At 41.0% G+C, this 20,957-nt stretch overlaps 4 protein-coding genes across 6 annotated transcripts; 1 reads left to right on the top strand and 3 right to left on the bottom strand.

Annotated features, from left to right (window-relative positions):
• Positions 1–60: 60 nt before the first annotated feature.
• Positions 61–4,359, bottom strand: LOC310808381 (uncharacterized protein). The gene is made up of 7 exons (XM_083675261.1): positions 4,342–4,359; positions 3,929–3,974; positions 1,769–3,658; positions 1,577–1,643; positions 1,380–1,440; positions 1,124–1,246; positions 61–600 (listed from the first exon to the last, which is right to left on the bottom strand). Exons 1-7 carry the CDS (start codon positions 4,354–4,356, stop codon positions 499–501), a joined length of 2,304 nt encoding a protein of 767 aa, XP_083531387.1. The 5' UTR covers positions 4,357–4,359; the 3' UTR covers positions 61–498.
• Positions 4,360–4,364: 5 nt separating this feature from the next.
• dnase1l1l (deoxyribonuclease I-like 1-like) lies at positions 4,365–7,424 on the bottom strand. Its single transcript, XM_083675266.1, has 9 exons — positions 6,867–7,424; positions 6,488–6,650; positions 6,258–6,346; positions 6,041–6,127; positions 5,805–5,926; positions 5,567–5,679; positions 5,146–5,303; positions 4,945–5,041; positions 4,365–4,847 (listed from the first exon to the last, which is right to left on the bottom strand). The coding sequence occupies exons 2-9, from the start codon at positions 6,629–6,631 to the stop codon at positions 4,767–4,769; spliced, it is 891 nt and encodes a 296-aa protein (XP_083531392.1). The 5' UTR covers positions 6,632–6,650; positions 6,867–7,424; the 3' UTR covers positions 4,365–4,766.
• Positions 7,425–8,685: 1,261 nt separating this feature from the next.
• On the bottom strand, positions 8,686–16,237 carry traf3ip3 (TRAF3 interacting protein 3). 3 transcript variants are annotated; one of them, XM_083675263.1, is made up of 14 exons: positions 16,133–16,237; positions 14,964–15,401; positions 13,499–13,622; positions 13,340–13,409; positions 13,143–13,170; positions 12,850–12,879; positions 12,559–12,654; positions 11,735–11,806; positions 11,205–11,345; positions 10,796–10,933; positions 10,351–10,486; positions 9,986–10,125; positions 9,591–9,707; positions 8,686–9,235 (listed from the first exon to the last, which is right to left on the bottom strand). In XM_083675263.1, the coding sequence occupies exons 2-14, from the start codon at positions 15,360–15,362 to the stop codon at positions 9,035–9,037; spliced, it is 1,692 nt and encodes a 563-aa protein (XP_083531389.1). In that variant the 5' UTR covers positions 15,363–15,401; positions 16,133–16,237; the 3' UTR covers positions 8,686–9,034. The 3 variants fall into 3 exon arrangements, with proteins under 3 accessions (XP_083531389.1, XP_083531388.1, XP_083531390.1); XM_083675262.1 differs by having other exon boundaries at positions 14,964–15,369; XM_083675264.1 differs by having other exon boundaries at positions 11,205–11,342; positions 14,964–15,369.
• Positions 16,238–16,872: 635 nt separating this feature from the next.
• atp5pb (ATP synthase peripheral stalk-membrane subunit b) lies at positions 16,873–20,059 on the top strand. Its single transcript, XM_083675671.1, has 7 exons — positions 16,873–16,993; positions 17,862–17,898; positions 18,033–18,178; positions 18,405–18,568; positions 18,856–18,981; positions 19,240–19,419; positions 19,824–20,059. Exons 1-7 carry the CDS (start codon positions 16,966–16,968, stop codon positions 19,896–19,898), a joined length of 756 nt encoding a protein of 251 aa, XP_083531797.1. The 5' UTR covers positions 16,873–16,965; the 3' UTR covers positions 19,899–20,059.
• Positions 20,060–20,957: the final 898 nt, after the last annotated feature.

The raw sequence follows: 20,957 nt of genomic DNA, 5'->3' as shown, positions 1-20,957 counted from the left end.
GAAGTGGTTGTTGCAGAAGAATGTATATTGGAGAAAAAAATTGCAATTTGTCTGTGAAAGTTAAAATAGGATGGGGATCATATAAACCCCTTTATTTTGCACAACACAGGAATGTTTTGCTGCTTGCCTTTACATAGTGAAATATAACTAAATTAGAAATGTCTAACATGGCTCTAGCATAGGCCAATATACCACTCTGGCATAGCCTAGTATTCATCAATCAAACATACACGACTGTATTGGACAATTTAAACATCTCTGCATTTCCCTGTCACTATCCATGGGTATTTTAAATCATAACCTTGTTCAAAGCTTAGCTAAAAAAAAATCATTAGTCAGTTACAAAGAAAAACATTGTTTGCAACTTCTAACACTGCCACATATGGTAGCAGTCAGATAGCATTAGCCTTATAACAAATAAGCATTTTGACTAAATGTCTATTACTTTTTTTTCTTCTTTTTTTTCACATTGACGATACAAGAAACATTTGGTCCACATCAGCCAAGCCAATCCAGTTGGTCTGTTGCCCACCAAAACATCACCAGTCCCATCAGTGTCACCAGGCCCATCTTCAGAATGAGTTTCAGCATGTTCAGACACTACAGCAACACAGTGGACGAGAGCCAGGATCAATCAATGCCTTGTTGTAAGACTTTTTTTTATTCAAAGAGGTCACAGTATTCTTTTAATTCTTGGATGTTTTTTTTGTGATTGAGTCAACTGAAAATGTAGGTTGTGGGAATCATGGAGGCATATCAGAATTATAAGGAAAGTATATAAATCAACAATCATAAAGCAGTCACACTTAACATTAAATTGCCCCTATATCTGTGTAGTAGCTGTGATTAGTCTAGTAACAACATTGAATTAACATGCTGTAACAAAGTATATTGGTAATTGCTTTGTAATTGCATATTGATGGAGTTGTGTTACTACACAAGTGGAAGAAGGACTGTAAATAACAGCTTGATATACCATGTATTAAGTTAATACAATGTTGCTATAGTAATGACAGTGTTACCATACACCTATAGGGGCAAAGTATAACCCATGACTGACTCAAGTCAGGAATGAGCATGTCGATACTGGAATACATTTGTGTGGTCTGGGTTAATGACTTACCCTATCTCTGTTCCTGTGCCTCTTCAATGTTTTGCTTTGATTCTTTAATTCTCCCTGTACCGTCTGACTGTCTTCGAGACGAAGAGGTAATTGCATCCTCAGTGTTTCAGGCTCACTCTGCTCCTGAAGTAGACATGCACTGTTTCATACAGATTCTCTCATGTGAATGTTCCTGAAAACTAAGAGAATGTGTGTGTGTGTGTGTCTATGTGTGTGTGTGTGTGTGTGTGTTATAGTAGCTGATGACAACACTCACTTCAAGTACAGAGTCCTCGTCCTCTTCCTCATCTGACGAGCTGTTGAAATCCATGTCGCTGCTGAGAGGAGTAGACACAGGTAGTTGGATGTTAAAACATTTCACTCGTGAGGTAATCTGGGTCTGCATGCCATGTTCTATTGAAATTGATTTCCTGGTTGTTGTCTGCATATTTCTACTGTTGAAATTCCTTGTACCTGTCAGTATCATATTGAATGGCCTGAGACATGGGATCCATGCAAAACTGAACTCTAGGCTTCCTCTCTGAAAAAAAGAGACTAGATTATAACTTGTTTCCTGGCAATGCATTTTAGAGTTATTATTGGACCAGGTACTGTAAACAAATGTGCCCCTTACTTCAACAGATTCACGTCCCTCTCAACACCTACCTTCTACCATGGCATTTTCACCCCCTTCGGCATTGTAAAACTTAAAGAATGCCTCGATTCTCATTTTTTCTTTTTCCCAGTTCCTCTCATCCTCAACATCTGCGAAATGTTCTTCCTCCTCTGTGGTTTTGCACGTCTCATACTTATCATCTAAAATGAAAGCACTATCCACATAACCCTCTCCGTCTGAGTTAAAGTCTGTGTGAATGTCGGTCTCAAACCCCTCTCCTGAGGCTACCATCACATCCCAAGGCAAAGAATCATCCCCTTTGGTTTTATCAACCGCTGACATCAGCAAAGCTCCAGGTAAAAGTTCCTCATATGTTGTCATGCCTGTATCTTCTGAGATGTCCAAGTCTGTTGAACCAGCCTCGGTGTGAAGTGTAAAAGCAAGGTCATTGGCGATGATCTCTATAGAATGCAGGTCACCAACATCTTGCTTTGATAGGTGCCCTCCAACATCCTGGTGAAGTAGAGAATCTTCAGGCATTTTGTCTCTCTGAAGATCATTGCACATTTGCAGAGTTTTGCATTCGTCATTATGTTTCTCTGGATAATCCTCCTCACTTGAATCATCACTGTCACCCTCCTGTTCACGATTGTCTCCAATAATTATCTCCATGATACTGGAATCTTGCTCAGCTTCCTGTCTTAGTGACATAGCCACCTTATCTATTTCACCTTCCTCTCCCTTTACTTTGCTGTCATCCTTCAAAAGCAAATACATATGTTCAACTTTTTCTCCAATATCACGATGTTTCTCCCCTATACTTCTGAATACCTCCCCTGTCATGCTCCCTGTCTCTACTCTGTCGCCCCCTTCCCCAAAGTCCAACCCCATAGCATCTCTCTTCACAGAGATATCTATCCCTGTCCATCCTGTATCCATTTCCTGGTCATCCTCCTCAACAATATCAGCTTTAATCTCTGCCATTTCTCTCTCTGAGTAGACACTCTTTTCTGCCTTAAAACTACCCTCAGGGAAACTAGGTGGTAATTTGAATTTGTTATGCTCCACCTCCCTTCCATCACCATATTCACACAGAGACAAGTCAGAGGGGTAATCTGCGAAGCTTTCGCCCGCCTCTTGGTGATCATCCCCTAAGAAATCCCTAATTTTCTCTTCAAGTTGCTCTACAACATCATCAACAACAAGGTTCTGCAAATTCTGCATTGCTAAATGAGGACACTCAGGAAGAACTACTAGAATGCTATCTTCATCTTGTTCTTCATCTTCCTGGGGAAAATGCTGGGAGAGAAAGTTCACTTCTGCTCCCTCATCCCTCTGGTCTTTGTGGGTAGAGCTAGTGAAGCTCCCATGGTTTGAGTCTGAGGAGTCCTCTTGGTTGTCGTCCTCCTTCTCTCTCTCCACCTCAAAAATCCCCTCATGTACATCTTCGATCGGCGTACTGCCATGTTCAGAGCCACCCTCTAAATAGATCTCATCATCATCATCATCATCAGTTGTATCACCTTGCTCATTGTTTCTGACTTGAGGGTTTTCAGTCTCTTCAAGGGCCAAAGATTGCCTCTCAGTTACGATCCCCTCTATGTTCTCTTGATCACCACCCCAGAGCTCGTCATCACAGTGAGCAACCACAGACCAATCCCCAGGGCAGCATAGGCTCTCTGTTCCTGTAGCGTCCTCTTGATCTTCTCCTAAGTCAATCTCCTCATCAGTATTGTGTTCATCATCTTCAGTCATACTCACGTCACACGTCTCCACCGAGATACGATCAGACAGAGTTCTAGTTTGACTAGTCTCTTCTTGCTCATCTTCCTCTGTTACCACTGATAACCTTCCAGGAGAAATGGCATTTTGAAGACACTCTTCAAAATCTAAAGGCTCGAAGTCTAACTCTCCTTCGGGGAAAGATGATATAGATGTGTCTAAAAACATTACAGAAAAAAGAATAATATGAGTGATGAAAATAACACATACACAATGACCTGAAATTAATTATTGTAATTACTGTACTTTGTGAGTTACCAATTGCATAGATTTGATCAACATGTTTCAAGATTACAATATGTTTGCAGTGTGAAAACAGTTCTAGTTTTAGGTTGACCTTGACCAGTGGGGAAATAAATTACCAAAAAGTTAGTTAAGTTGCTGGTGCATGTCAATAGCTATATTATTTGTTGTTCTATAATGCTTACCTGAAAACGCACTTGTTATCAAATCAGCAAAGTTCTCTTCCATCTTCTCTATGTAGGATATAAAAGGAGAAGTCAGTGCCTCTCAATGCATTTGTAATCCAGTTTATCATGAGACAAGCTTGCATACACAGACAGATAAACATGCGACATGTCAAATATCTTTGCTAAAGTTCTTGTGATGTATGAGAGGAAGTGAGTGCGAAGTCTCACATCTATTGTCGCCTCAGCAAGCTTCCTGTCTAAATGGAGTTGCACAAAAAGACACAAAAAAAGACAGTACAGTACAAAAGAGAAACACAGAATGGATGTATGGAAATGGTAGAAAGTGGAAAGTCTTAAAAGGCCTGTAGTTCTTGATAGGTAGTAACACATACAGTATTAAGATGTTTTTTGTTTGTCTTGCTGTGACTCACCTTGAAACTTACCATATAACATCAGCTGTGATGTGAGTTAGTTGCATAACCCAACCCCCAGCACTCAGATATTCACTTCCACTGTGTTTGTCTTTATCAAATGAGACCACATCCTCCAAAGACCTATACTCTGAAGTCATGCTCCTTTTTATATGTACGCATGAATGTCTCATGTCAATACATCTGGTACTGTATAGACCACAATACACTACAACATTGTAATATAGATAATAAAATGATTGTAGTTTATTAGTCTCTAAGCTGACAGAAAGATGTTTATAATGCCATGATGGTATATCAATTACAGTATGAATTCAAAACAACCATAGTCATGACACAATTGTGCGATTCAAATCCCTATCTCAGATAAAACAAGTAAAAACATGATTGCAAGGATTGTCCAGGGAGTTGGTTGTCCTGTGGGGTCAGAGTTCATGACGGAAGAGGTAGCGGTGGTTGGGCTTTAAGTCAACCTCTACTGGGAAATGATCACTGACCTCCAAAGCCTAAACCAGCAATCAGATGAAAGAGGACAGGTTGATATCTCTAACAATTAGAAATAATTGAACTTGATTTAAAATGATTTAATTCTCTTGAAGTTACCTCCTCCTCAGATAAATGGAACTTCTCTTTGAAGTTGAAGGGTTGAGCTGAGCCTGGAACTATTCCAGAAATAAGCTCTCGTCCATGGACAACAATCCTTATGTGGGATATACAGAGGGAAACATATCAGTGTTTTAGGCCTTGTTCAGCTCAAGTAGTTTAAAGTAGTTTACATGCAAGTGTTGTACAGTAATCACCGACCTATCATAAGCACAGTGTGTTTTCTCACGGACAGTGGTATCCTGCTCATCTCCTATCAACCAGCGGAATTTGGGGTCACTCCTCAAACGGACAGCCCTCCAGCCCTTGATGGTAATATAACTGCAAGCAGCGTTGAGATCCCCCAAAATCACCACATTCTAGGCAGAAACAAATAGGAAGTTAAAATGGACCAAATTTATACTCGTGTCAGTTTCATTGATTGATTGATTGATTGTTTGAGAAACACAGATGCACACAGTCTCAGAGGACAACACAAGAAAGTGTAAAACACTTGTTTCCACTGTGGTCCTCTTTGGAATAAACACAAGACATATTCATTTAAATGATAAATCTGAAAACCTTTCGTAATGTTATGATATAGACCTGACAAACATGATGAAAATGTTTTGATTGCACCAACCTCAGTCTTCCACTTCTTGCAGATTCCCTTGAAGACAGTGTAGAGTTCATCGATCTCTTTCATGGCTGTTTTGGGACAGGTATGCTGGCCGACCAGGACAAAATCCTTCACCACTGTAAGAGATGACACATGATAGACAGTATTTCACAAAGACATGTATCACATTATTTGACTTATTGACCTGTTCCTGTCCCCAATGTGCATGTTATTTTTCTAATATCATAGAAATGGCTCTCACGTGTAGTTGGTGAGTGAAATCGGACAATGAAGGGTTCTCGAGAGAAAACATCAGTTACATTGGTCCTTTCTCCCGCTAGTTCAGGATACTGATATTGTTCTCTGACCTGCAGCACATCATTCCTAGTGATGATAAGAGAGAAACAAGCAGCGAAGGTATTATTAGCACTACTGTTTATTTTAATTATTTTCTCAAATGCAACAATAACACAACACAATTTCAGTGGTTACCTTTACCTGTAAATGTAGACATATTGCTCCTTGTAAGTTTTCTTCCCCAGTCTCTTACTCTCCACATAAGAGTACAAGTTGGATTTGTCAAACCTGATAGTGGCATGACAAAAAGAGTGCAGGTGATTCCCTAATCTAGATCCGAATGATAAGAGGATTTCAACAGATTTTTATAAACATTGCAACTTCTTACCCCCATAAGGTCCTCTATTACAGTATGTACCTGTTAAGACCCTTCACCAGTGTTGGTATGGCTTCGCCTTTGGAGTCTCGAACTTCCTGAATCAAACACAGGTCACAACGAGCAAGGATCTGAAGAAGAAAAAATAAATCACAATGATTTCGCTGGCCCTCTAATACCATATGCCACTTTGACATGTACAGCAGATACACTAGTTTGTCCCTCTTTATTATTGAATGTTGCTGTCTTGACAGTTAGGGTCTTACGCATACCTTAATTAAAATTCCCATAACCTTTTTGTTGTTAACTTTTGCCTCCCCAAAACTCTGAACATTGAAGGCACAAATTTTCAGTGAAAGTGCAATGTTCCATAGGCAAAGTCCCACAAAACACATTAGAAGAACTGGCGATCTCATACTGCAGTGGGTAGTGATTCTGTAAATGAAACAGAAGAACTTGTCAAGGTTTCGTGCTGCTTCAACACAGTATCAAAATACATTACAAAATAATCTGTAATACCTTGACATTCTATGAATATTTTTGGGTCTATAGCTACGATGAGTTTTAGATCCTCTCCTTATTAGTCTTAGATCAATGTTGACTAGAAAAAGTCCCTTATTATGTTAATAATAATTGAGAAGAGTGTCTTACCCTCAATGTCAGTTATCCAGGTAAATTTACCCTAGCCCAGTGGAGATCCATCTCATTAATGGTCTGTGGTCAATTTGGGAACATACAGGTAACTAGGGTGAAAGACTGGGGCTGTTTGGGGGATATGCTGTGTCAGTATTCAGTCAGAATGGAGCTCCATCTGGAAACGTTAAAAGACTGAGCACAGTGCACAATAGGCTGCAGCCTCCCAGCATTCAGAAACTTCTGCTATATTGTCTCTAAGTTTGAGTGCTGTCAGACAATAGAGGGCGCCATATGATATTAGGACGATGATATACTAACTATAACTGGCTTATCCAGTTAAAATCAGTTGCTGTAAAATGTGCTGTGTTGACTATTTGTTGCTTCGTGCGAATAAGAAGTGTTCTCGATGTGTACGTACGGCCTGTCAGTCATTTAACCAACGTCAGCACTTTGTGTCAGTCACCTTGAAAATGTAACAGACTTAAACAGTTGAAGTGATCGAGAAAGGATCATTTTTGTCATCAAGCATTTGAAATGGCAAGATATTTGTCGACTGTATATTTATGCATATTATGTAGACTAGCTTTCTTTTTGTGATATTTAAGATTATGTTAATACAAACTATTTGTATAATCAATATCCCTCTAATTGGAGGGTGTTTTTGTTTTTGTTGCGTTTTCACAACTAATACTTTTTCTTAACTGTCAAAAAAGCTCATTAGTAGTTTCATAACTTGAATAGTGTTCTTTTAGTGTTGATTTCATTGACCTTGGTAAGACACTATTAGTCCATCTGGCATGTTGCAGTATTAATTAAAAATACTATCATTTTCTGCTTATCTGTCCGAGGGGCTCTGAGCCCTTCAAAACTAGACTCCAGTTCCTGAATTCTGCCAGGCTGAGTCTACTCCAACCTATTTCCTGTTCCTTGCCGCTACCTCACCAGAAAGCTGCCCTTCACTATAGACCCCTGAACTCTTGCATCACACTACTACACACAACACATTAGTTTACTGTTCAACACCTGATCAGTCAGAGGAGGATGGGTCCCCACTGGAGTCTGGTTCCTCTCAAGGTTTCTTCGTCCCAAGGAGTTTTTCCTTGTCACTGTGCCCTATATTTTTCTCCCCTTTGGGGACTATGGTTTGGTGTTAGATCATATTGTTTGTATTGTATTTATTGTTTATATTGTTTAGTATTGTTTTTGTTGTGAAGCATTTACGACATTTGTCTATGTAAAAAGTTATACACAAATAAATTTGATTATGGCTCGGCTCTTTTGAGAGCAGTCTGCCTTTGAGTTATAAACGACCACAACACATACATGTATATTACATGGCAGGGAGCCCACACATCTATCAACCCCCGATGGATACAGACACAGCAGAACCAAAGCAGGTGGTGGTGGGAACAAAAACAATAGCAACTGTCGCTTAGCACACTACTGACCAACAGTACTAGCAACAATATTGTTGGCTAGACAGAGGTATATAGACTGACCACTTAAATAGGCCGTCATATCAACATCTAATGTGATTGTGTCGGGTGTAAACCGCTGACCTGTCATCTGACCGACAGCTAGCACTGCCTTAAGAGTGTCCTGACTGAACAAAGCTTGCTCCATTTATGGTCTTGCATCTCCTACTGGTTGTATTGAAAAGCATTGTTGAAAATGACTGATGACATGTTGGTTTGCCATAGACTTTCTGCATAGGTTAAATTTTCTAGTTAGGTATATAATAGAACATAAAATGTAATTCAATTCTAAATCATTCACTTGGTATTTTTCTTGAGACAATGTGTAAACAACAAAGTAATTGATAAAGTGAGGGTAAATGTATGTTTATGACTGATGTACATCTGATGCAAGATCACAGTTTCATCAAAGATATTTGAGCACATATGTAGCAATTTGGTTTATTTCAAATGCTGACATTTAAGCGTTTAGGTAGCAAATTGTTGCTTTTTGGACTTAGATTTGTGTAACAACTTACTCACATGGTAAACATAACCGGAGTTCAAAATACATGCCAAGAGACCAATATAATGAGTCTGTTGAGATAGAAAGCAACATGAACTTCACTAAGGTGTCAAGATAAACTTTTAAATAAATACGCTTACAAAAATTCCAAATTTACATAAAATAACTCAATATACGACTCCTATTCCAGAGTAGTGCTGCTTTCAGACAGGCCTGAAACACCCTGAGTGTTGTGGTGAGGCGACCTCCAGTAGATAGTCCTGCACAAGGTGCTCTAGGTCTGAGTAGAGGTCCAGGACCTGGTCCCTGAATGGGGGGTGCCACAACCACAACACGGCCAGCGCCACCACGGCCAGGACCAGGAACAGCAGCACAAACACACCCAGCCAGGAGCCACACGACCTCTACACAGACACGGTAGAGAACAGAGATCAGTAACACTGTACACATGCACAACACAGCTTTTTTTTTGTGAGCGGTGTGTTTTTTAAGATTTTTACGAAGGAGCCCGAGACAAAGTGCAAATCATTTATTTTCTGTCATGTTACTGATAAAGGCCAGTGAGTATAATACATTTCAATTATCAGACAGGATTGGGGGAATATGCTGTGGGAGGATACAACCTTTAAAATTATAGCTGGTTCAGTGATTTTTGGCAGAAGGACAATGAAGGGAGAGAGCTGCTGCCACACACACACACACACACACACACACACACACACACACACACACACACACACACCATCCCGGGGTGCTCACCTTGCTGCTGCGGCGGTGGCTGAGCTGTCGGAGCTCGTCCCTGCACTGCGACAGCCGGGCCTGGCAGGACTGACACTCCAGCTCCACGGCCTCCAGCTCAGTCTGCAGCTCCTCACACTGCAGACACACACACACACACACACACACACACACACACACACACACGTCTCTGTGTACACTGAACTGCTATTGCCAACCATTTGAATGTACATTTCCATTAACATAAGGAATTCTGTTGCATGTTGTATATTCATAACCTGTTTACCAACTGATATTATTGAATGTTTTTACTTTCCTTATATGAAATCTGCTTTCTAAACAGCGTTGGGATAACTCCCTATTCCTCACACTTCCACTGTCATAGTAAAAGAGGGTTAGTGAGAGCATCCCCTCACCTCTCTCTCCTTCAGCCTGAGCCTGTCCTGAGTGTGACGCAGCTGGTCCACAACCTGAGTGTCTCCCCGCGAGAGCTGCTCCTCCTCCTCTGGCGACACACTCAGCTGCACCCTGGACTCCTGCGCCTCAGAGCTGGCATCTAGGAGTCAGGGCAAGCAGGGATATTAATTATTCATTCATATTGACTAATTAATGTATTCATTAATTCATTCAACTCGTACACAAAATGGTTCCTCTTCATCACCTTTTAATATGTCAACTTTACCATCCTGTCATTTCATTTTAAAAAACTTGTTTTATTCTTGCATTAACATCCCTAATTTTGCTGAAAGCAGGATTCAGTGAGCAGTGGCTCTCTCCTGACCTCTCATGTTCTGGATCTCCTTCCTCAGGGCCTGGTTGTTCTCCACCAGCTGGGCCATGTTGGAGCACAGCTCCACCCCCACCTTCTGCAGTGACCCTAGCTCCTCCCTCAGTTCTGCCTCCCTGCCCTTGGCCAGCTGCACAGGAGAAGCACACAACAGCCAGCCTCTTACCTGGGCTCAGGTCACAGCATTGTCTATACAACATTTTATAAAAGGATTAAAGATATAAAGTGCCTGTATTTCAATGCATTTCATCAGACAATTCTGTAAATCACCCAAAAAGTATTTCAACAGATACAGTATGAAACTCTCATGCAGGCCCAGTTATTAAACCCAACACAATCACATGTGGCAGCCCCTCTTGCCATGATGGCATCCCAGAGTGTTCTAGCTGGCCCCTCCTATTGACTTTACACAACTGCCTCACTCTGTGCAGCACACTACCTCCAGTTGGCTCTGCAGCTGCTGCAGCTGGTCACTACTGAGCTCCTGGCTCCTCTTCAGCTGGCCAGAGCTCTGCTTCAGCTCCTCACACAGGCCCTGCCACCACGACACCTCCGCCTTAGCTGCCCGCAACGCCTCCTGGTGGACATGCATGTTAGCGTTACTTTGATCTTTGCCTCTTCGAAATGTTAATGCGACGATCCTGCACAACCTATTTTCTTTGTTCTCTTGTCCTGTGTGTCATCAGTACTGTAGCAACTAGCAAAATGTGTGTTGAACTTAAACCTGTGTGTCATTAAATTGCAAAGTAACCAATAGCACTGTAAATGCAAAGTACAGTTAATATTGGGATGACTTAGCACTTGTTCTAACAGTGCACTGTATATGAGGTACCAGTGATAGGCCTCACCTGGAGGGTCTCAGTCTTGCTGAGAGCTTCAGTCTTCTCCTGAGTGGCCCTCTGGATGGCCCTTAAGGCCTTCTCCTCATATGTCCCCTTCTCTTTTTCCATCTGTAGCACCAGCTTCTTCACTCCATCCCGGGAGAACTGCTATAGCAGGAAGCAACACTGCACATTTATAGCTACAGATGCTAATTCTTACCCCAAATCCATGTACAGTAGACCCACATTCTAGTAGTCCGCAGACAGTATCATTGGTATGAAATGGCTGTTAGTTTTGAAGACAAAGACAGAATGGTGGCGTAACAGAAAGCAACAACAGCTGTGGTGGAGACTTGTGACAGCTAACCACCATTCAGTCTAAGTTATGAACAGACATTCCAAACATGATGCACGAGTCAATAATGTTGTGTTTTTGCTGTAGTGACACCATTCATTCAGTCAATCCGATGACAAAGTGTGAGAAACTAGTGATGACTTGAGAGTTATTGATGGGTGGCAGAACATCCTCAGTGGACAGCTGCAGATGCTATTCTTACCTGCAGGCACACTTGCAGCTGCACTTCCAGAGCCTTGACCTTGTTTCTCAGCAGGTCCTCATTGCAGCGATTCTGTGTGGTGAGACAGGAAATGTGTGAGTGTCACATTTAAACCTGTAGAGGAAAGTGTAACTGCTGATACCACAAAGTGTCACTACTCACTGCACCAATTACAGGCAAGCTTGAAAGGACATTGCATTGCAGTAAAACCAAGATTTGAAAGACATCTCTAATGTTGATTTGAGGAACAGTGTACTACAAATTCTGCAACTTATAAACTAGAAACAAAAAACGTTCTCAAGTCAAGATACCTCTGCTGGTACTGTAGAAATTAATCTATCCTCCAAGGTACTAATAGCCAGGAAGAAAACATCACTCTATGTAAGAACTTAACTATCATCTGTGGCCCTGTCATTCAGTACTGCCAGAGACCAAAAGAGACATACAATTAAGTAGGAGTGGTAGACAAGAGCATCAAGTGGCCTGCCACATTAGTCTAGTGAAAATAATACGCACTTCTTGTGTGAAAGTTAGTCTCTCTGCAGTGTAAGGTAGAGAGAGCAGCAGGAAGCCCCAAACCACAGGCTCCTCCTGTCGTTCAATAGCAACTGAGAGAGACACTTTAAATTATAACTGCAATTTCATGTTTGAGCTACAGTATGTTGAAGTATGACCAAATGCCACAGTTCTAATGAGAGAGCCTAATAAGTGACGGTCATTCTAGTGCTTGATAGCTAGTTTAAGTGTACCCAAATCAAACTACAGGTATGTGATAGGGACAATGAATGGCCAGTGGGGACATATAGGAGGAGAGTGTGTCTTACAGTCCATAGTTGGTCAGAAGAGTGTAGTAGAATGGCAGCACTCTTCTGGAGGACCGCCAGCTTCTTCTTCAGGGCCTCCTCTCTCCCCAAAGCCTCCTGTAGAGGTACAAGAGACACAAGCCAAACGTTGTCATTTGTGGAGCACAAGTCAACATTCAACAAGCCTGACAATCAGTATGCTGGTGACATTGAATCATTGAAACAGAAATGTTCTGTCTTTTATCTGGTCACCATGTCCTAGGATGTGATTAATTAATTAATTAAAATAAGACATACAATGGTATAGTTTACCTGCAAGTAATCAGCCAGCTGGAGAACATCCTGTAGTGTGGAGCAGAGAAAATGGATCATCTAATTTTGTTCTTGACTGTTGAGTAAACATTCTAAGTAAACATTCTAAACCTCAGCATATCATTTTTACCCATGCATTGGTGCTGAGGTCATCACTGGTTATTCTCTTGCTTTTTGTCATTACCAGTGGGAGTCTGTTAGATGTGGGGGTCATACTGACAATAGCCTCTAACCCTTCTGGCTCGGTTGTTTGGCAGATGTTTGCAAAAACATGTTAGATAACAGGAACTCACCGATTCCTTGACAGTAACAAAGCCAGGCCTGTATGGAACGGAAATACATTTCCTAGTAAGACAACGGCAATCAGAGTTTGTTTTGAATATGAATTATCACAGCTTTCACAATGGCTCTCCAGCACATTTAATGACATCTCGGAAAAATCTACTTCCTCCACTATAATGACCCAATCAAGTACTTGATTTAGACTCACTCTGTCTGTACACTGACTTCTTGCACAGTCTTTTCAATTCTGTGTAACTGGCCAGTGCCTGTATTGAGCCCTGTAGGAGTGAAACAACAATGTTTTAAATAAATTATTCAATATAATCTGGCTACAGGTTTATAGAACAGGCATAATAATGTCTCATACCCCTTTCTGTCTTTGTAGTGGCTTTTACCCTCAGCTGTTCTCTGACTGGGCGGGAGATGAATGGAACTGCCTCTTGTTTTCTTGTACACTTTTTCTCATTCTTTTGCTCTGTCCACAATGAGGCCTAGTGAAATTAAAAGGAAATGAAGGGAACCACACCAGGGACTTTAATTATGTTCCCATCTGAGATATATAGATATACAGTGCCCTGCGTAAGTAATGTCACAGTGAATCTTTTTTTTTTCATTTGGCTCTACATTCCAAAAGTTTGGATTTTAAATCAAACAATTACTGTGAGGTTAAAGTAGATATTCTCTGCTTTTATTTGATGGTATTTGTGCACATATTGGTTTAACCATTCAGAGATTACAACATTACAACATTACATTTATGCATAGTCCCCCTATTTCAGGGTACCCAAAAGTAATGGGACAATTGTCTTGACGGGTGTTTCTGGTAAGTCAGGTGAGTTATGTCACATCATTTGTGCAGGCATAAGAGAGCTGTCAATGTCTAGTATTGATTCTAGGCTTTGCGTTTACCTTTGGAGTCTGCTATTGGTGTCTGTCAACATGAGGACCAAAGCGGTGTCAAGTAAAGTCAAGGAAGCCTTTATTAGGCTGAAAAATCAGTAACATAGCCAAAACCTTAGGCATGCCAAAATCAACAGTTTGGGACATCATTAAAAATAATGTAAAAAGCACTGGTGACCTCAGCAATCACAAACGGGCTGGTAGGCCAAGGCAGACTTCTACAGTGGATGACTGAAGAATTCTCACTATAATAAATAAAAAAAACTGTCCCGCTTATCTGGAACACTCTCCAGGATGCAGTCTTGAGTGTGTCTACCATCTGCAGAATACGTCACCAGCCGAACTACAGAGGTTTCACTGCAAGGTGCAAACCACAAGTTATCCTCAAAAAACATGGTCACTTACAGTTTGCTAAAAAGCCTGCAGAGGTCTGGAAAAAGGTCTTGTGGACAGATAAGACAAATATTATCATGTATCAGAGTGATTGCAAGTTAAAGGTTTGGAGAAAAAAGCATTTGCCCAAGGTATACATCAAAAACACTGAAGATGGCTGCAGTACAGGCTTGGCAGAGCATAACCCAGCATCTGCTGGGGTCAATGGGTCGCAGACTTCAGGCAGTTATTGCTTGCAAAGGATTTTTTTGTTGACCAAATACTAAACATGAGTGCTTAATTTGGACATTTCATAAATCTGTCCTATCACTTTTGGGTACCCTGAAACAGGTGGACTATGCATAAAACGTGTTGCTATTTCTGAAGGGTAAAACCAATATATACACAAATACCATCAAATAAAAGCTGAGAATCTCTACTTTAATCTCATAGTAATTGTTTGATTTAAAATCCAAACTTTTGGAGTGTAGAGCGAAAAGATGAAAAAAAGCTTCAGTATATATATAGAGGGATGCCAATTAATCAGTTTTCCTTTTTACCCGTGCACTGGTGCTGAGGTCATCACTGGTTATTCTCTTGCTTGTTGTCATTACCAATGGGCGTCCGTTAGATATGGGGGTCATACTGACAATAGCCTGTAACCCTTCTGACTTGATTGTTTGGCAGATTATTGCAAAAGTTCTCTCCTGGGAGTCTTTCTCTGACCCCGAAGAGGCCGATTTTAGGCTAACTGGTCGTCTCCTCTGAAATTCCAACTGTCTCTTACGTCGTAGTTCTTTCTTGATCAATTTTGTGTCCAGTTCCCTTGTTGGACTCCGACAAGAAGTTACATTGTTGCGACCTCGAAGGCATTCATGTTGTTCTGCCCGTTGTTCAAGCTTTTGGTCGTATTCTCTCACCTGAAACAACTGCGTCAAGGTATAATCCAGGGACTCCATGGCAGGCCTTGTAAGCAATTATGGTGTAGAGTGTTAAAACTGTAATTACACATGTCCAAGAGAATGTATTTTCAGTTTAATTGAGCACACCACAAATAAAGCCCTTGACAATTACTTGATAACCACTTCCCTACATGAAAGCACATATTCATTGACGGAGCAGAGGTGGACACATGTCATGAAGAATGTGGGAACTCAATCAATTAGTCAATGAAACACACCAGGGGGCAGCAGGTGACGGGATTTTTTTTAGATAGGCCTACTCATTAAAACATTTTCACGTCTTTCAAATGTTTGTCCTCTTTGATAAAGAAAGACCACCCAATTTGGCATACATTTATAATAAAATAAATGTAAATAATAACAATAAATAAAATACATAATTAGTAATTATATATAATTAATGATTCCATACAATATCTCTGTGATCAGCAAATTTGATCAAATTCAGCATATATGTCAGTTTTGCTATGCAGTTGCTGCAGTATGCAGTTGCCATGCAGTTTATAAGATTATAAGTTGTCCTCAAATTTGAGAAATGTTTCAATAAAGAAAGTCAGTGCAAACATTACCACTGAAGCAGTTGTCATCAAAGGTAAAGTTTTTATGCCTAAAGCAATGTTCTACCTTGGTTCAGCACCAAGAGTGCATTTCTCACTTTGGCACATTAGATAACATTGTGGAGCTTTGGAAGAGAAAGTAAGCTTGGAGGCATTAAGATAGAGGTTTTAGATACAGTAACTGTCAAGTTATTGCAGAGTGCAAGTTACCTGTTCAGTCATTAAGATGGTCCTGAAGAGCCGGTGGCTTCTCTGTCTTTGTCATGTAGCTTTTTCTGTGTTTTATATTTTACAGGAAGTAAGGGGAACACCGCCAGTCATATGTGTTCCTCTATCTCACCAGCCACCCGCATTAAAACTGATACCACTCTAGGTTGGGCCCCCAGATTAGGGACGGACCTTGCCAGTTGCCTCTGTAATTGGGGATAGAATGTACTATTTGCTAGAGTTTTTTAAATATTTTGGGCATCTTATGCAGACATGTCACAAAGTGCAACATTAAAGGTGGTTTCTTATGCAAATAATTGCAGTACTTGATTTGAAGTATATAATCTAATCAATCAGTCTAAAGCTATACATCTAACCCAGTCTGTGCATGTGTGTTTGCAAGTATACTGAAGTTTGTATTTGTTGTTGCATAGCCTATAGGCCATTCTTGACTCTTGGCTCAGAAGAATTTAGTGTATATGACAGTGCTAAAATGTTAATATTACCCTGATTTCTGAAGGCCATACTAGCTTTTTCAGTTGTCGTGACATGACAACAAGTACATGAGTTAACGAAAAATAAAGAGACATTTTGCACTTTCTTTCATATTCCTCAAACTCCTAAAGTCCATGCTCTGTCAAATCTATGTATCTTGTGCCATCTAGTGGGTACAAGTTTGAACAACAGGATGATGAACTAGAGGTCAAAGTCATACAATCTCGCGTTATTTGACAAGCATTACCCAGCTCTCCTCCATCTTTGTGGCTCTTAGCAGAAGGGCACGAAGAGGCAAAGGTGCCCAGTAAAGCAAAGACTTGGCACTTCTTCGTTCAATCATGCTGTCCAGGCTCGTTTTCGTTTCAGGTATGGCATTTTATAGCTTTGGACATACGAATGAAATAGCAATTGTAATATCAAGATGTATGTATGTCTGGCTGTTAGAAGTGAATGTGAAGCTGAAGGGTAAAGTGCAGGCCTCACACATTGAATGACCAACACATGCTAACCAAGCTAGCTAGTTAGCTATTCTCTAGTCATAGCAAACATAGGCTACAAGCAATGAACACCATTAGCGAATTCGTGTTTATTTAGCCGGATATCAATCGCATAGATCTATTCAAATGAATGTCATCATGCACTGAATATTTGCAATGTATTGTTGTTGTAACCGCTAGCCGGCTAGTTCCCGTTAGCTAGCTCTTGTCTTTGCCAGACAACACTGATCTGCCCTTGCACAGTGTGGAAAGGTGGTGTGACTCGAGTCTAGCGAATGAAAATTACGAGCTAGCAACTGCATTACTGTTAACATAACTGAGTGTTTGCAGCTAAATCGCAATGCATTTAACAATCACGTCAGAAAACATTAATTGTTCCAAGTTTATGGACAATCGAATTCTGTTGGCATGCTAACTAGTTAGCAAAGCTGTCATCTCGCGCTTGACAGCTAGCAACATATCCAGCTACTGCGCACATTGCTCACAAGTCACAACCAGATTATTTGATTGCATAAAGTGAAATGAATAATATTTATCTCTACCACTGTTGGATTTTTTGTTGTTGCAAATTGTGACCATGGAGTAAAAACACTCCCCGGCCTTTAACTACCTAGCTATCTAGCTGGCCTACCTTGCTAGTGTCTTCACCTGTTTCGTTGACAGTCACTTGTATTTGACTTTCAAAACATTTGTACTCTTTTTAAATAATTGACAGATTTGTTTTCCACATTTTCCAGCCAATGCTGTCAAAGGCAGTGGTCCCCTTGGAGCTGGGTATGTGCCCTTATCTTTTTATTTCTTTTTTGTTAATATAAAGTTAAGCTTGTATGTTTGTCTGAAAGATTTGCTAGACTGTCAGCATTCTCTGATTCCTATTAAAGCGTGAATGTCACCTTTTTTCCCCACAGCCTGGTCCAGTTGTCCCGTTCCCTCCACACGTCTCCCCAGAGCTTGGCCCCAGTACCCCCTCTGCCAGAGAAGGGAGGCAAAGTCCGCCATGGAATCATCCCAGAGGAGCTCTTCCAGCTTCTATACCCAAAGACTGGTGTGACAGGTCAGTAAAGCTCTCCCAAACCATATTCCATTCTCCTCCTCAGATTTTAGTGTAGTCTGTACCTTCCTAACTCCTATTTCCAAGTCTGTTGTATCATTACTAGCCAATGACCAGCTTACCCTGTTGCTATGCAGAGGAGTATTTGGGTAGAATGGTAGGCTCTTGGGCTCTAGTGCTATGGTGTCTGCGGCAGCCATCATGCTCACTCCTGTTCTGTGCTCCCCAGGTCCCTACATGCTGGGCACTGGCCTCCTCCTCTACATGCTTTCTAAGGAGATATACGTCATCAACCACGAGACCTTTGCTGCTGCCTCCATTGGAGCTGTCATCATATACAGTGTCAAGAAATTTGGTCCAGACGTTGCAGCTTTCGCCGACAAGCTGAACGAGGTGGGCCATCTGTTTCATGAGTTTTGCATGGATCACAAAATACAGGAACTCTTAACATCTTTTACATCTGTTTTTTTACATAAATGGTTGTTACTGTGAGCTATTTATCGAGTTGGATTTGAGCTATTCCTAGCACTTTTAGACGTTTTATATAGTTGATGTACAGTAACAGATCCATGCTGTTACTCCATATATATCCCCATTAGTTCCCTCTCCAGTAAGAGTCATAGAGTTTATAGAAGACTTCTGTTACCCTGCCCCTCTGACACAACTGTGTGGGTTTGCAGGAGAAAGTAGCCAAGGCTCAAGAGGTGAAGGACCTAGCCATGACAGGCCTGGCTCAGGCCATTGAGGAAGAGAAGAAGGAGCAGTGGAGAGCAGAGGGACGCGGGATGCTCTTTGATGCCAAGAGGGTGAGTAGGAGAGAAACACCAGGGACATATCCTTATTTATCAGTTTTCATAGTACAGGTAAGAGTTTCATTATTGTCCTCACTTTCACACCCGTCTTTCACAACCAATAAATCCTTGAAAAAAAATATTCAGTCAGATTAGCTAACTTCGAGTTGTCATGTTGTTGGTTGGGGTTCAGTTGGGTTCTTCTCGCATACTGTACATGTTCAAGACTACATGACTGTAGGTTATGGTTTGCTAACGTTTTTTCCCCTCCAGAACAATGTGGCCGTACTGCTGGAGACCAACTACAGGGAGAGGGTTCACATGGTGACCAATGAGGTGAAGAAACGCCTGGACTACCAGATCGCCATGCAGAACCTCAACCGCCGCATGGAGCAGGAGCACATGGTCAACTGGGTGGAGAAGAATGTTGTCAATAGCATCACCCCCCAGCAGGTGAGCGCCACAGCCCCCTAGCTTAGCAGCTCTACCCGCTGTTGTGTAAATAATGGAAACTTTACTATTAATGGTATTCAAATTCCCACTGTAGAATAGTTGTTTGACAAATGATTCACCAGGGTTGATCAGACTGTTAGTCATACTTGATTGATTTGGACACAAGTTTGCCACTAGAGGTAGTTATTTTACAATGATTAGATTTGTCCTCAAGGATTTGTTGGCCTACATTTGATATTGTATGTTCTAAGCTCTGTTTTGTACAATTATAATTCAGCTCACGTTTAGAACTAGATTATTTAGCTCTTAATTAAGTACATTTCTGCTCATTTTCTCCAAATTCTCTTGACCTCAAGCCTTTGTTGTAATATGGACTGACTCTGTATGTGTTTTCTGTCTTTCAGGAGAAGGAGAGCATTGCAAAGTGCATCACAGACCTGAAAATGCTGGCTAAAGCCGCCCAGGCCAAGGCCGTATAACTTCAACGAAGACTCCCCATAATCCCCCAACTCATTGTCCTCGAGACGCCAACTTTTCATTACAAATAAACTATTTCCTCCTAAAGATGGTCTCTGTCATATTATGAATGTGTATATATACGTCAACTGATGGTAAAATAAATGGATTGCTTATTCACTAACCTTCTAGTTTGGTGTTATTTTCAACTACATTATGATAATGTTGTTATCCTAATTCGGTTGACTTTGTCTGCCTTCAACATGTCCTGCTTTTATACAATTTGGAGATGGTGGTATGGATTGTAGTGTCACACTTGCGAATGGCTTGATAAGGCTGTGTCACCTGTGGTAGGCGTACAGGTTACTTGTACTGGTGATAAATCTCAATATTAGAAAATCGCAGAACAGGTTTCTGCGTTTACGTATTGTGATCCACTTATAATCTTGACACCTTAGATCAACAGGATAATATTGCCAGGCGTTCCCAAACCTTTGGACTCATAAGGACAAGCACAGAGATTTGCTGCTTTCCTTCCTACATTAACAACCCATCTAAAGCAACATGCTGTGCTAGACCATGACTCCTGCAGATGAACTTTGGTCGTGGCAGTTTCAAGCAGGAAGTCAAGGACATTTGCTCTCTTCAGCAGACCTGTGTGAATGTAATGGATGCGGCCTTTGACATGCAGGTCCTTACAAAATATGAGAGGGTTAACAAAGAAGCAAGCAACTGAGGACGTACATTCACAGGTAAAGGGGAAATGTCTGGAAAAGGACCATGTAAAGGATGAGCTTTATAACCACTGTTAAGTGTGAAAACATTTGCTTATGTTGATATTGCTGTGGTGGAATGGTGGGACTGTGGGTTGGTGATACAAATGTTATCTTTGTTCTGTCTTATTACCCATTCTAAAGGAGGAAGGTAGTACTATCGTGAACGAAACAATTTAAGGTATGTCTTCTGATATTTTGCATGCCCTTTTTATAATGATTAATAAGCATCAGGATATCACCTCTTCTGGGATCAGTCAGACACTCCAAGCAGTCAAATACTTTTACCACTTTGTTATTAGATACTAC

This window comes from Argentina silus (assembly GCF_951799395.1).
Source record: "Argentina silus genome assembly, chromosome: 8".
NCBI lineage: Eukaryota > Metazoa > Chordata > Actinopteri > Argentiniformes > Argentinidae > Argentina > Argentina silus.
This window is presented reverse-complemented; position numbering and strand designations above follow the sequence as displayed.